Source organism: Dromaius novaehollandiae, chromosome 15 (genome assembly GCF_036370855.1).
Source record: "Dromaius novaehollandiae isolate bDroNov1 chromosome 15, bDroNov1.hap1, whole genome shotgun sequence".
Lineage (NCBI taxonomy): Eukaryota > Metazoa > Chordata > Aves > Casuariiformes > Dromaiidae > Dromaius > Dromaius novaehollandiae.
The window spans coordinates 21688801-21706339 of record NC_088112.1 but is presented as its reverse complement, the minus strand read 5'-3'; the positions used below and the strand labels follow the sequence as shown (position 1 = coordinate 21706339).

General features: G+C 44.8%; 1 protein-coding gene across 6 annotated transcripts in view; it reads left to right on the top strand.

The window, feature by feature from the left end:
- Positions 1–16255, top strand: part of SHROOM1 (shroom family member 1) — a 41132-nt gene extending 24877 nt beyond the window's left edge. For 5 of the 6 annotated variants that reach the window (XM_064521175.1, XM_064521172.1, XM_064521171.1 and 2 more), the window contains exons 2-7: positions 3752–6659; positions 7588–7658; positions 10867–11487; positions 12267–12414; positions 13653–13925; positions 15663–16255. In XM_064521175.1, coding sequence (XP_064377245.1) covers positions 3876–6659; positions 7588–7658; positions 10867–11487; positions 12267–12414; positions 13653–13925; positions 15663–15917 — 4152 coding nt within the window. In that variant the 5' untranslated portion in view covers positions 3752–3875 and the 3' untranslated portion in view covers positions 15918–16255. The remainder of the gene's footprint in view (positions 1–3751; positions 6660–7587; positions 7659–10866; positions 11488–12266; positions 12415–13652; positions 13926–15662) is intronic. The other variant, XM_064521176.1, reaches the window with a different exon arrangement.
- The last annotated feature ends 1284 nt before the right edge of the window (positions 16256–17539 follow it).

Genomic DNA, 17539 nt, shown 5'->3' with positions numbered 1-17539 from the left:
AGAAAGGAATCAGGAAAGACTGAAAAAGAGGAGCAGACGGAGGAGGGAACGTCCTGTGAGCTGTAACATCTTCCTGCACCCCTGTGCAAACAGTGACTCAGTGTTTGCTGCTGCTTTTTTTCAGTTAGCCATTCTTGATCTTCTAAGATACTGAAATTGTATTTTCCATTATTTCTGGTATTATCGTAAAACCTGGAAACATAAATTCTTCATTACGTTGCTGACCTCACTGTAAATCACGAACAGATAGCTTCCAACAGTTTGAAATAACTGGGAAAAAGATCTTGGGAAACAGCGGCCTAAGAAGCCAAGAGAGTACTTTCATAGATGTACATAGACCAAAGCCCAGCTGCTATTTAAATTCTACACATAGCTGTGAAAAGTTGGAGCCAAATTCTCATTGTAAATCAGGGTAGCTCCATTAACTTCAATGGAGCTGTGCCAGCATATCCCAGACAAAGACTTGGCTATGTCTATTAATAGCAATAGTCAAGTAATAGTCATCAGTCAGAGAGCTGAGACATTCCATTGGAACAAAATTTTGATTAAAAAACAGAGATAAGACTGACAGAGGAATCTGCCTTCTGGTCCTTGCATGGAAAGTAGCTCCCGTGGGGCTTGGTCCTGTGCCACGGAGCTTGCGCAGCCCAGGGAGGACTAAGTCTTTCCAACAATCCAGGTCTCGGGGTGCAGCCTGTCCGGTTAAATGATGTACATAACCCTGCTATGACTGTGGGTGTGGTGCAGTCTGATTTTGCATCTTGTCAGCACAATCATTCTTTCACCTGCTTTTCTTAATCTTCAGAAAATCCAAGGTTTTTGCTTCACCAGATTTCTAAGGTGTTTCTTGAAATTCTTCGGTATATGCCCTGAGGAACAGTGTGTGGAGTTTTGTCATCACCTACTGAGGCTTCATCTTTCCTATGTGACCCTGTTGTTTGTGGGTCCTTTAAATTTCACAGCTGTTTTTTACATCTCTAAAGATAAAGCGAGCTTCTCCATGTGTCATCCTTGGGTCGGTTTCTTATTAAAATGCCCCCGAAAGCCCAGCAAAAATTCTCACTTTGTGCGGTGTTATGCTGTTTTAATTTCCCGGAAACTACCTAATTTATTTACTGTGCCCCACAAGTCCAAGTTCCCTTCATATATTAACTTGTGTGTTTTGGCTCTGATCCACCTCTTCCCTTGGCTCAAAATGAATGATAGCAGAACCGTCTTTGAAACAAGGCAGGAATGTGAACTTTTTTCCTTAAACAGCAGCATCACCACTGAAATCTCTCTCTCTCCAGTTTTATGAGACCCCAGTGCTAAAGTATATAGCTGACAACGACAGATTAAAGACTGAGTTCTTCATTTTTGAAGAAAACAAAGCCACATAATATCCTGGTAGGATCTGGAAACAATTTGCATCTCTTCAGAAGGTGTGTCACCATCTAGCAGCTGGTCGCTGGAGGCTTTCAAGACCATTTATTTGTTTGCTTTCTTTCAATAACTAATCAGTCTTTAGAATTGATTTAAATGAGAATTACTCAATCAAGTCATCGACTATACCTCTCTGGCTTGCCAGCTGCTCTTTTGTTAGGCTTTAGTACTACCTGTGAGCGTGTCAGAGGGGTCTGAAGCTGGTTTGAAGATGGGTTAGGTGGTGTGGCCTTCTGCATGCGTACCCTCGGCTTAGTAATGGGCTGCTTGTAGAGATCTCGTTTATTAAACTAAATCTGCATGCATTATGAATAATAATCATTGAGGATTGAGTAAGTGGTGAGTGCTGCTAATAAACATGAGCTGTTTGCTAGACTCCACAGGTATCGTGCCGTCATTACACACGAGCTTTAAGCTGATGCTGCTCTTTCCATTAGATTTGGTATGTTTGCAGAGGAGTTCCTAGCATCACAGTTACAAAAATATTTATCTGTTTTAAAAAGCTATGATTTTATTTTTTTACTGACAGACTCTCTCATCAAGACACTATCAATCTCTCATTGAGACACTTTCTATAAGCCTCTGGGAAAGGTTTTCCAAGACGTAGATTTCTGAGTGAGGACAGAAGTGGCATGGAAGCTCGCTGAAACAACAAATCATTTTTATCTTGTTCATAAGATAAAGTATGATTTCATTCTTGCTTCTCTGAGAAACCAGGGAAGCCTTTGGTGGGGGGGAACCCAACCCCCAAACTCTACTAGATATTTTCTCCAAAGCAGTATGCTGCCCCTTATGCATTTTGAGCCATTTATTATTTACTCGGTGTCAGTTAAGCTTCCTGAAGAAAGGCATCTAATAACACTAGCAGCGTAGTAGCTTTGTCCTGCAGTATGTGTGGTGTGTATGGACAGCTACAGCCCAAGCATTGAGGCCCCATAGAGCAGCTGGATCCTCAGCAGACGTCCACTGAAGGATCCTCAGCAACCTTCTTGTGGCTGCCCCCCCCCGTGCCGTGAGGCTGCTTTGGGTGGAGTGAAGTGACTGGACGAATCTGCTGCAAGCCATAACCACCCAAAGAAACGGAAATAGCGGTCATGAAATAAATGCCTGACTTATTGTGATTACATGCATTGGTTTGAATTGTTCATATTTGCAAAGGTTCTTATTGTCTTGTTATCTTCTTGTTACATAAACAACCTAAACACCTACTGCACCAAGATCTAGAGCAAATAGATGTGCAAATAGATGTAAACTCTGATTTACATGTACTGAGAAGGCTTGGTCTTTGAGGGTTGGTTATGAGTTGAAGCAGCTTTGTTTTTTCCCCCCAGTAACCTCATTTTAATACTGCATATGCCTGTCGTCTTTTCCACCGAGGAGAGGAAAAGGGCAGCCTGATCTCCTCCCAGGAACTCTGGCTGGGCAGCCTGGTGCCTGCAGGTCTGAAACAGCCTCCATGCATACGCAGCAAGCCCCACGTGTTCAGTACCCAGCACGTTACTGGGGCTGTTGTAACAGTGACTTGTCCAGCTAACTGTCCATGCGTTCATATTTCTGTGTGAATTTCCCTGGAAGGAAATGTGGAGGTGCTGCTGGGGGGTGGGACACGCTGTGTGTGTTGGAATTGCAGTCCTGCAGCTGCAAACCCTGCGCTATTTAGGTCGGGGCTGCAGTCATCCAAAAAAGAGCCAGGCCCTGGCCTGCAGCTGGGAGCGTGTTCAGAAGCGTGGTTCTAAGGTGCTCCGCAGCTTCAAACAAGCAGCTGCTTTGCAGTCATCAGGAGAGAAAGTCTTCTAATTTTAGGCATAGTCTTCTAGATTTTATGAAGATCTAGACACCTCTTGTTACTAAAAACTGAGTGCCTCCCTTTGTGATAGATAAAAAAGATCATTCCAAGATCCTAACAATTACTGAAGCCAGAAATATACATCTGGCTACTCTAAATACCGTTTTCAGTTAAATAAGGTGGTGGCAGTTTTTGTTGTTTTAGTTTGGTTTATCTCAATTTTGTCATAAAATCTTGATGGAACAGGTCTAACGGCAGCGTTCTGCTCTTTGGGCTTGGGTTGTTGGACCATCTCTTACAGATTAGTGAAGTCCGTCTGCCTTAGAGACTAATATCACCCCAGCTCTAACAGGAATTGCAGGTGTAGTGAGATAAAGACCAGAAAATTTGTAAATAAACCAAACTGACATCCTCTGGAGTGTAATAAGAGGCAAGTTCTCGCGAGTTTCTCCCTACATGTGCAGATGATGATCAACGCTGAGTCTCCCACATGGGAATCAGAACCTGAAGATGTTTTTTTCACATGTTTCTTTTTCTTTTTAGGATCTTCTAACTATTATTGAAATGTGACCACGGTGACAAATAGAGCAAAATGTGCTGCTTCAACAACTCTGTTGTGGACATTTAATACGACTTTGTTTGCTGGAAGGGCTGCTTTTTAGTCAACATGGCTTCATCTGGGCATGAGGTAGAAAGATGGAAACACAAGGAAGCGGGAGAGCTGCTAGAGGCAGTGACCTCTCCTGAGAACGGTACTCATCTTTCACCAGCGAAGCCGATCAGCAGCGTAGACCATCTCTCGCACCTCCCTGGAAAAGCAGACTCTGCTTACAGCTCTTTCTCAGGGGGCTCAAACGCTCCCGAGTATCACATGCCGTCATGTTACAGTGAGAACGGCTGCGTGCCTCCGGAGCAGGCACCGTACATGGACTCGGAGTATGTGAGAGGTATTTACAATCTCAGTGCAGCAAACTCTGAACTCAGATGCGTGCATCCGTACAAGTCACCAGATCCGAGCAGCCATAACAACTCTCACGGCGTCGGTCTCGCTGAACGATACAGAAACACTCCTACCCGGGGGACTTTAAATCAGGGACCGGTGCCTCTGGCCGCACCTCCACCTCCAATGCCTCCTCCACCTTCTCCTCCCACGCGACTCGACAGCTATAAAGTTACTAGACACTTTGAAAGCACGACGGGGAGATGCAACTCCGGAAGTCACAGCGAGGGCAGTGCGCAGCCAGGTCCTTCCGTGCAGGACAATCAGCTAGAAGATAAAGATGTATCATGGAGTCAAGTCAGGGATGAAACTGCTGAGCAAGATACAGTGGCAGCTAGGAGAAAGGCTCTGGAAAACAAGGACCTTTCCTCTTCTGATTCTAAAAATGGGCTATCTAAATCAAAAAACCAGAGGGTAAAGACAGAGGAAGGTGGAGACCGGAGTCTATCCCAAGAATCTATAAAGAGAAGCAATCCACACATTTTCAGCAGACCTTCTTCATTCATTTTTCAGGAATATTTAAAGACTGACTCTGTGGCTAGTGTCCCTAAAATTCTTTTTGCTTATAATTCAGTTCATGCTTATAAAATTCCTGAAGAGATGAACTCTAAAGCCTACCCTCCACCACATGCCAACCCTAACACCGTTAATGATACACAAGAAAACAAACAGTATCCCTGCGCTGCACATAAGCCAAATTTCAGAGAAGCAGATCTGCAAAGTACAACCTCAGAACCCAGCCAGCAAAAAGGATCCTTGCCTCGTGCTCAGTGCCCAGTCTATGCTGAGCTGCTTTCAGATGTGGATCAGGATGTGTTTGAGGACAGCTGTGACTTAAAGTATGTGGAAAATGCTCTTCCAATTAAAAATGTATCAAAGAAGCTAAACAGCTGTACAGATAAATATCAGTGTTATGACTCTGAAGGAGAGATTGGGAATGATGTTTGGGAACCACTGCTCAATCAGCAAGCCAAAATGCAGAAATCCTCAGTGCCCCACAGCTTGGATAGTGTAGAATCAGAGCATCCTTGCTGCGGGGAGCTGGATCAGGGAAATAAGCCATATTATGATAATACTAACCAAACTTCTTTTTTCAGACCAAGGGAAGATGCCGCGTCTCATTTTTTAAATGAATTCAACGAAGAAAAGCAAGCTAATAACAGTAGTCCTGACCTTACAATGCATCTAGAACAAGAGAAAACCGTACCTCCTGCTTGTTTTCAGAAATATCAACCTGATCTTCAAAAACATCTCGAAAGACGGGTGCAGGATGATATTGCCAGTAAACAAATAAATAGGCAGACAACTCCCCTTCTTTACTATCTTTCTGGGGAGAAAGCCACCAACACCCTGCATCAAAGGAAGCATACCCAACATCAAGAGGACTTGAGGAGCTCGCCAAAGAAATTTTCAGCAAGCAATTACCCTGCCTCAGCACGATCTGTAGACATACAAAGGGAAAGTAATCAGCTTCGAAAGACCAAACACAACCTTCGGTGCGTTGCTGATGATCTGAATGAGGCTGACGATGTCATTCTGGGGAGTCCTGGTTCATCGGTGGATGAGAGTTTCAAGAACGACTACAGAGAGCAACTTAAGGTGGCTCAAAAAAAGGTTCTGAGAGAAACCTCTTTTAAAAGAAAAGATCTGCAGATGAGTTTGCCCATTAGGCTGAGGAAGAAACCCTCTAAAAGACCTTCAATTGAACATCTTAGATCTCTTTCCTTATCCAGTGAAAATGAGGATGCCAAACTTGCTTCTTGTCCTCCTCCTCATCTGCAATCAGTAGAAAACTTCAGTAAAGATGAAGAAATTAAGAGAACACAAATGGGTCGAATAGGGGGAAGGAAAAGAGTAACAAAAGAGCAAAAGAAACTGTGCTTTTCTGAACCTGAGAAACTAAATCAGCTGGAAGATAGGGATGTATCATGGAGTCAAGTCAGGGATGAAATTACTGAGCAAGATATAGCAGCAGCTGGGAGAAAGACTCCGGAAAACCGAGGAAGGGCACTTTCCAGTTCAGGCATCTCCAAGACTGAGCTGAAGCAAATCCAACATACCGCACTTATTGAATACATGGAACGAAAGATTAGTCAAAGACCGGGTAGTTTGCAGCACATCCCACTGCATAACCCGCCCCTGCAGAAGGGACCTTCATATCCTAAATGGCCTTCTGGCAAGATTTCCAATCCAAACAAAAGCAGGAAGATGCAAAACGATGAGGTTTTCTGCCGAGTTTTCTCCGAAGAAGAATTTCCAGATGTTTTTCCTCCTTTGGCTTTTACCGCCCCGCTGAGCTTGACCAGTAGATGCAGCACCAGCTCTGCTCCCAAGGCAGCAGACAGAAGCTGCACCAGCAGATGTGCCTCGGCTGAAAACCTCCCTCAGGCAGATGCTTCTGCTTCTGGTAGAGGTTGCGAGAGGTCAAAATCAACTCCTCCTTCCATGCAGGTAAGAAAAATATTAAGAGAGTAACTCATTGTTTGAGTCCTGCATAAAGCCTTCTACCTGTTTGAGAGAACAGTGGGACTATTCACATGAAAAGCTGCTGAACAGCACAAATGAGGAATTAAGACTTGGTTCTTAACATATGGCACTGGAGACACCAAAAAAGGAGGGAAGCCAGATTTGTTTATTCTATAGGAAATGTAATGGAGCTATTTAAAAGCAAAATGTATGGTCTGCTTTGCAGTGTGCAGGAGAAATAATTTTTTGGAATTCTGAAAAAAGTGCTACCGTTTTTAACACATGCAGTTCCAATTAATGATAACTTGTTATTCTCAAAAATAATTTTCAATATTATTGTAAACAATCTTTTTAATGGGTAAAAAGTTGGAACAGAACTGCGTAAGAATGGAAACTTAGCTGACTGAAAGGTGTACCAGAATCTGGGCAGAAGTATCTGTTACGATGGATCAAGTGCTCAGACAAAGGTAACTTTCAGACCCCGATGAGGATCAAACATTTGCTTCAAGGAGCAAACTGCACAAGTGTCATATGCAACCCCCTAGGGCTGGACAACACGCAATGGCACGTAATCCCTTTGACTACTGCAAATGGGTGTATATATGATTTGACATTCAGAAAACTCATTTGGGTGAGCTGCAGAGGAAGGTGGGACACGTGGTCTGTAAATGTGAAGTATTCCAAGCTCTCCTTAGAAGGAAAAAACTTCTTGTCCCATTTCCCTTGCAAATTGTGTTATGGGACTGAAGCTTTGCTTTCCTAGCTCACTGTTTTTTCACTGGATGGCAGAAAAATCCCTTCAAGGTCCAGTCTGCACTTGTGCTGCTTTTTTCTATGTCTGCAGTGCACACTGTGAATGTAGTAACGTAGTCTGAAAACGCTGCTGATAGGAGTGTGCTGCTTCCATTCCCAGGATACCTCCAGATGTGCAACCTCTGCAGTGCCGCCAGCCCGGAGCCGCGAGCCCTGCCTCGGCCTGCCCAGGTAAGGCAGCGCACGGCTGGGTGAGCCACGGAGCCACGGCCTCCTGGGAGCCCCGGGATGGGGAGGATGCCCTTACTGGTGTGTGCTCTGCCGCACAGGCAGCCGCCAGCGCTGGCGGCCCCAGTTACAGCTCCCGTTACCAGCCTGGCTTTGTCATGGGGGCAGCAAAAGAGACTTTTCAGCAAAGAATGAATCGAATACAGACTAAAGAACCACAGGACTCACCCCTGCCTGATGCTATGTCAGGTGTCTCAAAACTGAATCAAGCGTAGCTCAGAATTATTCTCCTCACCTATGTTATGCTGCCTTTATTTCCCTCTTTCTGCCTTTTTGGGTGCATCCACGTGGGGAGAGGGTGCCTTTGGGTCTTCTGCCTGACTTGGCCCGAAGTACTGACACGAGGGTCGCCGAGGTGCAGGGGAGGTCTTTGAGAGATGCCAGCTGAAGGCAGGACTCGGCGGCACCGTTGAAAATGGCCCGGTTTCCTGGGAGCACGGTCCCAATCCCGGAGCCACCTCCAGCCTCCCCCTCCGAGCTGTACACGCTGCGCAGGCAGGCTCGCAGGCACTGGTGTCAGTGAGAGGGTCGCAGCTTCTAGGGATACATCAGGTCTCTACCGAGAGAGCGCGGTAGAGCCCGTCTAAGACGTGGGGAGCTCCACTAGCGGCTGCGGTTGCTTCCGTCCTTGCCTCCCGGGATCCTGCGTTGCTCTAACGGGAGTTATCGTGTGCTGTACTACCTCCTTGCCCTTTGGAGCAGTCTTCACAACCATTTCTACTGTGCGGAGCACAAGTGGAAAATGTAGGGTACCAGAAGCCGAGCTGCTCGCCCTGCGAGCTGCCTGCTGCAGATGTTTGGGATCGTTGCTCCCCCAGCTGGTCTCCGGCAAAAACAGCACCTGGAATTAGCTCGGATATGCCTGTAGTCTTGAAAAACCGGTGTGCTTGCGTAATGGAAATAGGGGCTGTTGGGGGGTGTTGTTGGGTTTTAGTTCAGTTTTTTGTTTGTTTGTTTTTTGTTTGCTTTTTAATCCTTAGGATAAAATTCCTGTGCAATTTACACATAACTAGAAAGTTTGTGTGTTCGCCCTCGGTACTCGTTTTGCTCTTTTGGGAGCATCGGGAGAAAAGCAGCGCGCTTTTCCTCAGTGGGGAAGTGACGCTGATGCTTGTGTAATAATCTCCATAAATAGATTTTCTCCTGTTACAGTCACTCAGAAAGACGTGAATGGTTTCTAGTGAGTTGCTTATCCTAGCAAAATTTCTATTTTTATTAAGATTTTAATGTTTTGTTTAAATTTCTAAGTTCAGCTAGAGGCTGAGCAGATCATGATGAACACAACCAAAAGTTCTGGGCGGAACACTGCGACGCCAGAAATGTATTTGAGCGTAGCTCTACAACGTGTGCTAGGTAAAGAAGAGATCCAGAATTACTCTCCTTGTTGATTTAAATGTTCATCTATGGGAACTAGCTGTAAGTACAGGTTACATCTGTTCCAGCTATATATTATTTTTTTCTCTCTATTTTCTTCCACGAGAAAGTGCTGTTGAGCTATGGTAGAAAATCCAAACTAGGCTGTTTGCATTATCAGTTCAAAAAAAAAGTTCAAACTAGGACCAGCAGAAAGAGCCAATTATGATTATTACCCGCACCAATGCTGTCCATATGTCACTGGGGAAAAAAGCTTGATAAATGTAATTTATTCATTTTGCATTGATTCTGCACATACAATTTTGAAGTCATTTTCATTGCTATTATCCATTTTACCTGATAGCAGCTATAGATGCTTTGTGTAGCCTGCAAGATCTGATCCTGGCCTTTACTCCCTCAGCCAGCTGACCTGACCCTTGGCCACTGCAATGAGGCCCTGAACAAGTAAGAATAAGGCCCAAGGGTCTCTGATGCTTGCGGTGATTTTCTTAGGCGTCTCTTCATCTCTTCCTTTCATCACGTATCACTTCATAAAGATGCATTGGTCCGTGACCACAGTACTGCATCGTCATCTCATTGCTTAGTTGAGACATGGCAGTGCAGCATCCCGTCGTGATCCTGCGATGTTTGGCAGGGGGTGTTTTTAGAACCGTTTTTGATTAAAAACGGCTTTTCCAGCATTAAGTGTATCACCAGAACCAGCTGAGTCAAGGTCAAATTCAGTTTTTATTTTTAATCGTAGTGGAAAGGTGCGCATAATAGATTAGATATCTCTAAGTAATACTGTTAGTCATTATGTGGTATGAAACATGATTCAACTTTTCTTTTTCAAGCTGACTTAATTTTTTGGATGGAAAGCTAAAAAGACTGTGTTAAAGCTAAAAAGCAGAGGAAGGGCAACTGTGGGAAAAGATGGCATTTCAGAAATAGGGAGACTCTCATTGCTGAGCCAAAGCGCGGCTCGGTTTCGCCCTGGGAAAAGCCCGTGCATCCCGCACGGCGCACACGCAGCTCAGCCATGAGCCATCTAAACGCCGCGGAGAGCCCCAGACCCGCATCGGGAAATCTGCCCAGACAAACAAACGCTGAAGATGTCGTGGGGCTCGTGCGACTGAGTACAACAGTACAAACATTTGAAAGCTCTCCTAGCACAACAAAGCCCGCCGGCGTTTTCCTAAATCTAGAGACGATTTCCTCTGGGCGTGTGCGTCTGTCTGTCTCCGTCTGTGTGTGCTCACTGGGTATCCCGCAGTCTGCACTGGTTAAACTTGAGGTCTCTTCATCACTCCCACAAAAGCAGGGTTAGTTAGGGGAGAAAAGACAGACTCTCCTAGCTGCATTGTTTTTATATGTGACCTGAGAGGTAGAGCTAAACGAAGGAGAACATCGCACGGGGCTCCGCACGGCTCCTGGGTCCCGCGGGGAGCGAGGCGGGTCCCCAGCTGCCCGCTGCTAGGGAGAGCAGCTCGGGAGCCAGCGCGGGTCGTCGTCAGAAACTGGGCGTCATTAGAAACCAAGAAGGCGAATGGGGGTTCAAACAGCGGGGAATGGCGCAACCACACGTTTTACCTCCTCCCTTTTCACCCCAATGCACTATTTATCTCAAGCAAAATGAATAGCTGCTATGGAATCAAAATTGTAGAAGCTTTTAATAGAAAGAGGAGGCTGGGATTATAATGACAATTAGCTGCAGCTACTTAAAATATTCCGTCTATGGAAGTATCTATTACAGAGAAAGTCTCCCAAATAAAGGCAACTTTTGTCTTCTTTCTTATAGTTTCCAAGATGCTGAGAAAGATGAATCTAAGAATCATGAAGATGAATGTAAGAGTCATGAAGATGAGGACAATAACACAACTGGAAGTGCCTGCTGTCCGGATAGTAAGGAGCCAACTCCAGAAACCTCTAATCCTAGCCCAAGAAGTGGAAGTGAGGAAGATGCTCAAGTGGAAAAGGAGTGCAGAACAAAATCTGTGAATGGCAGTGTTTTAATAAAATGCCCAGAACAGCAGTTAGAGGCAGATGATCCTGCAGTCCCTCGGGAGAAAGTAACATACTGCCAGACCACGTTTTTAGTTCAGGCTCATCAAGGAGAAAAAACTACAGGCAATGATTTAGCTGCAAACAAGACATCCATGCACAACAGACAGGATGATGTTCTCCCAGAAAAAGAGAAATCTCTGCCTAAAAGGAGGCTGCAGTCTCCCGAAGACCAGCGATACGAAGAACTCGCTATGGAGATCATTGCCAAAGACAGTTCTCTGGCTGATGTTCTCATGCCTCATCCCATCAGAAAAACTGCTCTAGACTTGATGGAGGGTCTTTTTCCTATTAACATTTCCATGTTAGATAAATCTCACAGGAAAAAGGGAGATGTGCAACATGGGCAGGAGAATGAGTAAGTAGACAAAATAATTCTGTAGCATTTCAAGCTATTTTAGTGTATGGATAATGTGTATATACTAATACTAAGACTTAGACATTTTCTATTTTTGTTTCATTAGCAAAATATTTTATTTTTCTGATTTGCATGTCAAGAAGTATCTCAGGCTATGGGTGTATGACTGCAGAAGAGAAGCAGAAGGAAGAAGCTTGGAGTAAGCCACACCGTGATAGCTGTATACAACCAAACAAGCTGTGTGTTTTAAAAGTGTGAGAAACAAGTAGGCTGTGTATTGGTAGCTGGGCATTTAAGGCACGGCAAATTTAGCCCAATTCTGTTGGGGTGAATTTGCTGCTGTTCAGCCAAGCGATGTGGTTTCCACAGAGCATCGTTTGCAGCTTTTGCAAATCATTTTGGCAGATTCGCCTACTCGTGTGCCCGTTGCTTACGGAAGAGGGAGACATGACTGTGCTAAGAACAAGAGCAAACACTGGCTGGGGATTAACTGCTGTGCAAAGGTGGTGACAGGCACCTCGCTAGCCGTGCTGATAAGTTGGATATATTGTAAGCGGCGTGCCGAACGGGGTGCATCGAAAGCAGCATGACCCCCCATGGAAAGGGACTGTGACAATCCAGGGCTGCAAATATTTGCTCTGCGTCTTTTCAAAAATTAGAAATGTGGCTTTGAGAAGAAGGAAAAAGGATTCTGAAATAGCAACGCACACAGTTACGACCACAGTGTTTGCGAACAGGATTCTGTTTGTCACAAGTGTTTATTCTCTGTTCAATGGCAGGAAAGGTAATAAAGATCTAACAGAAGAAAGCCTTGAAACCGAACACAATGCCGAGCAAAGGAACGAAGATCCTGTTTCTAAGGGGAACCAAATCCTGAACAGGAGCAGAGACAGCACGAATGACCTAGATGACATCACGTCCAAGAAAGTAGGTAGATGACCGTGAAGGAACAATTTTCTTCACTGTGACAAAGTTATTAATATCACACATATTATTGTAGACGCTTCTATTTGTGGCTTTTAGCCAGTAATCTTCTTTCATGGATAACTCTGAGTCAATTTTTTTTTTCAGTAGGTAACAGTTAAAGTCATGACAAATTGGTATATTGATCATAAATGGTGGTATTTAAGTCCTGTCTGGTTTTATTCAAATTCCTCCTCCTACATACTTATCTTCACCATGTCATCTGGGATGGGATGTACTGAAATTAGCAGCAGAATTGGTTATATGGTTCCTTGCAAGACCAGCTCCTGTGCAGCAGCTGACTCACAATTTAACACTCAGAGCTGGTCTCAAAATCTGTAAAATCCGTTGCGACTGGCAGTCCAAATTAGGAATGCGTTTTACAGGAACTGGCAGCAGTTTCTCCTGCTGCACTACATTTATCTATTCACTTCCATATATGCAGAGAATAAAGTCAGCTTGGATATAGTTGGATTACAGTTCTGCTAATAGAAATATGGTGTCTTGGAAGAGCAATATATAGTTTTGAAGAATTTTTTTTTTTTCTCTAGAAACCTGGCCATATTTGATCTCAGGTAATTACAATCTGCCCTCCTGAAATTCTTCCTGCTGTGGATGTGGTGATATTTTTCATTACATGTTGTTGAGCTGCTGCTCCTGTTCACATCAGCACTGCCTGATTTATACAACAGCTGATATATTTGTCCTCCCACCCTGATCTCCGGGCCTTTTTCCACATTAACACTTCTGTATCAAACGGCCTCTCCCACTTGGTTTACTACATGGGATTATTTGGCTTACCTGAATCCCCTGTGAAATCCCCTTTTTCTGTGTAGATTGGAAATGAAATTTCAGCTGGTTCTTGTAAAGTTTGGTATAATAGAGCTGTGGCTTCATGCTCTTGTCTCAGAGCATAACCGTGTGTAATCATGTTGTAATCTTTATTCTCGTTTATTCCTAACTCCGATTGGAAGCTCTCTGAGCTAGGGACTGCATCTCCAGTTTAGATGATTACTTGCTCTGCAGAGTTTGAGAATCAAGTATACTTTGGAAAATCCTTCCAGTATTTTTCTTTCCCAGAAGCTTACAATTATTTTAAAAGTCTAGAATTTGGTAGAGATGGTGTGAGGAAAGCCCATTCTAAGGAATGTGAGTTTTCTTTGGCACTAACAGAGTTTTCCGTGCTCTTTTCCCCTTCGCAGATGGAGCTCATCTCCAGCCTCCGATCAAAACTGCAGACCCTGTGGGAAGAAAGGGAGCTTGTCCTCTCCGAAAGCAAGGAGTGTGCAGAGCGTGGCAAGGAGCTCGAGGCAATGGTGCAGGACGTCTGCAAGCCCAACGAGTTTGAGCGCTACATGATGTTCATTGGTGACCTGGAGAAGGTTGTGAGCCTGTTGCTCTGTCTGTCCAGCCGTCTTGCCCGAGTCCAGAACGCCATGAGGAAGATCGATGGAAACACGGATGCTGAGGAGAAGGTGAGTGACGAAAGGATTTAATTTGTTCTGTCCACCTCTTTCAAGGTGAGACGACGCTTGCCTCCTTTGTCTGACAAATGGATAAATTATGCTTAAGCCTGAACCAGCCCTTGCTTAGCCAGGCAGCAGCCGGCGATGGGCTGTTTCCGCGGCTGAAGCGGACCAGGCCCGGGGCAGTGCTGGAGGACAAGAGCAGATGTGCTGCCCGCAGCGCCGATTCTGCTCCCCGAGCCCGCGTGAGGTTATGGCAGGAGCAGCAAAACCCTGGAGAGGGCCTGGACGAGAGAGGTGGCTTCTGAATGCTCGAACTCCTCCCTGGGAAGTAGTTCAAAACCTGTGCTTCAGACTTTTTTTTTTCCCATTGGTAACTTCAATGTGGTAATTACTGCCTTAGAAATCTTTTTTCGCTTCATGGACTTATCTTCACTATAGGGAGTGGGAGGAAGGTATCATCTCAACTTGAGATAAAGTTCCCCACAGTTGAACTCAACTAGCCAGTTCTGCTGGAAAATTAGGAATTTTCTCATGTCACCAGGAGATCTTTTCAGCTCTGAAATATACTTTTTTTTTTTTTAAAGAGAAGACAAGCCCAGTTTATCCCAGAAATGATGCATTTCTGCTGTCCTCATTGCTTTTAAACAAATTTTGCAACACAATGCCTGCTGTGCTTATTTCTCGTCCAGAAATCAGAAAAGCACAGAGTTACGGAGCTGTGCTGCTGCCGCTCTCAGGGTGGTAGAGGATTACTGTAGCTCAAATTCAGAAGGCCACTGAAAGAATCCCAGCATACAGTGTGGTGTGGAGACTCGGGATCCACCTGAAAATGTCACTCACGTTAACATGAACAATTTTTAGGCAGTATTTTACATTAGCTTTGGCTAACACACTTTATATTTGTGGTTTGGGGGGGACTTGTTTCTTGACGGTTATGTTCGTGCTCTTCCTAGTAAATACATTAAAACAATTTATTCAATGCTTTGAATAACATGCTCAATAAAGGCTTGTTTACATGCCATCACTTTTATGAATATCTCCCAATCACTGCAATTGCCCCAATGTTAGCAAAACCAGGAGTTCCCGTCTTTAAGCCCAGCTGCCATTTTCAGCATGCATAGGGTTACGATAGCTCTGTGCTGGTTTTTTTGACATGGTCCTGAAACTGGGGGTTTTCTGACAGTGTTATTCCTACAAAAATCATTACAGCTGAAAGAATTAGCTAAAATGTGAAAGGTATTAAAATGCGGTAGAACAGGCAAGGCTTGATTCTTGCGGATTTGTTTAAAAGAAACCTTTGAACAGTTACTGTCTGTATCAGGGTTCTTGTTTTGCATGTAGATTTTAATAGGAGTCATACTCGTTTTAATATGGCATAGGCACTCTGATCACATGCAACTCGCAAAATACAAAAATGTGTGCCTAAAAGAGCTTCTAATTGAAATAAAGTGGCTACAGGCCAGTCTAAAATTACCAGAATTTTGAGAATCTTGATTTTTTTTTTCCTGGAGGACAACATGGAAGAAGTGAGCTTTGATGGCATTTTCTGGTGTCTTTACCTTGCAAGCCACAAGAGCGAGTAATTCAGTCTAGAAAAGCCTCGTGTGGAACACAAAGCTCACATTAGGAAGTAATTAAACTAAATAGACTGTGACTTCCAAATGAAGATCTGGAGTCTGCCAGGAGTTATGAGTTTTCATACTGTGATGCTTTGGGTTTTTTTTGTTTTGTTTTTCCTATTAGCAATCACTGAATGAACGACACAAGCTCTTGTCTAGACAGCGGGAAGATGCAAAAGACCTGAAAGAAAACCTGGATCGTAGGGAAAGAGTGGTTTCTGGTATCCTTGCCAAATACCTGACCGATCAACAGCTCCAGGACTACAGACACTTTGTCCAGGTGAAGACCTCCTTACTGATCGAACAGAAGGACCTTGAAGAGCAGATAAAATTTCTAGAAGAACAATTAGAAAATCTTGAGAAAAGCATCTGCCTCTAATACCCGGCAACAGATCATCCACTTTTACACAGGGGGATCTGCGACGTTTTCCTGGAAATCCATATGCATTCGTTGAACTTGGCTCAGCTTGATGAATTCTTGCAATCGTGTTAGTGCCACAGTATTGACAAGTGCTTAGAAGATCTAGGCACGTGCTGGAAATGCTTTCCCCTTCGCATAGACCAACCGACAAAATCCTACAGTACGTAGCAGATTGCATTTTGGAAATGACTGATAGGATGTGTTGCTCCTATTAATTTGGCATATTTCCCCCCTCCTTGTTGTCTGTCCATCTGTTTCCAGATTGACACAATCTCAATAAAACAATGATACAAATATTTTCCTCTTGTGGGTGGGCTGAGCGTTTGAAATGGAAAATGATGTGGGTGGTCGAACCTGAACCGGAGATCAAACAACACCGTGGTACAACGCAATGCACCATTTCAGGGAAACTCTTGCACTGATTTAATGTTAACAGTCTATTTTCTATGTGTATAGCACAGTAAAAGAATATGCTGCCATGGCAGAAGCAATCGCTTCCTCTCCTCGGCAGCTGCCACGCGTGAGTCCGTCCCGGCGCCGTGTGCCCCAGGCAGGTGCTCAGCAGCAGGGCGTCCGGGCAGGACTCAGCGGCGGTCTTTGGAGAACCGACTGCTGACGAAGCCGGCTTAGGCGAGCGCTTGCCAGGCTGATAAGCTCTGCACTCGCTCCTGTTTGCAAAGGCCTTGCTATTCTTCCCAAGTGTTTGTTTTTCAAGCAACGCCTTAAGGGTTTTGTTTTGAAGAAGTTTTCGGTCGTCAGCACGCACGATAAATTCTGAACGTGGGGAGAAACTGCGGTAGCTGAGGTAAGTAGGAAGAGGGGGAACCGCTCAGTTTCAATGAGGCTTTATAATCTGTGAAGGAAGAAAATAGGTTAACAATCCCTTAGCAAAAATCTTCTAAAATAATGTCTGTTGAGTCAAATCAGAAATGTTGCCATGTTTAAATTGGGGGGGGGGGGGATATTTTAAAAAAAGTATGCAGAGAGAAGGATGTTCTGCCTGAGGGGCACATCTGGACCATGAATAGGAAGGCTGTTAATCCAAGGTCTCTGCCACAGATGAAGCAGATTTTTGTTGTTCCATAACGCCAGATGTTGCCGAGAAACGTTTTACTGGCAGTGCCTGTCTTGGACTACACTAAGTATCATCAGTACTGAAAGAAATTGCCCTCCTCTCCTCCCGCCTCTGGCCTTTCACTCCCACCCTGTGGCACCTTCGCTTTTGCACAAGCCTTAAATAAGCACAGTGACCCCCCGGGGAACTGACGGAGGTTTAAACTGACAGTTTTGGTTAGTTTTGACCCAGATCACATTCTTCAGCTGGGTTTACCCGCTGAGCAACGTGAATGAACCGAGGAAGACATGAGAGCATAGGGAAAGGAGGCCTTGGTGCGTTTGCTTTCTGCTCCTGCGTGGGGGAAGTTCGCGGAGGGTAGATGCAGCGTGGGGAACCAGGGGCTGATGTCCCCCACCCGCCGGTCTCCCGAGCCTGGGGCACGTGGAGCTGGCTGTCACCTGCAGCTCTGGGTCGTCCTCGCCTCTCGCCCGGCTCTGCGCTCCCGCAGGTCTCCTGTTTCCTT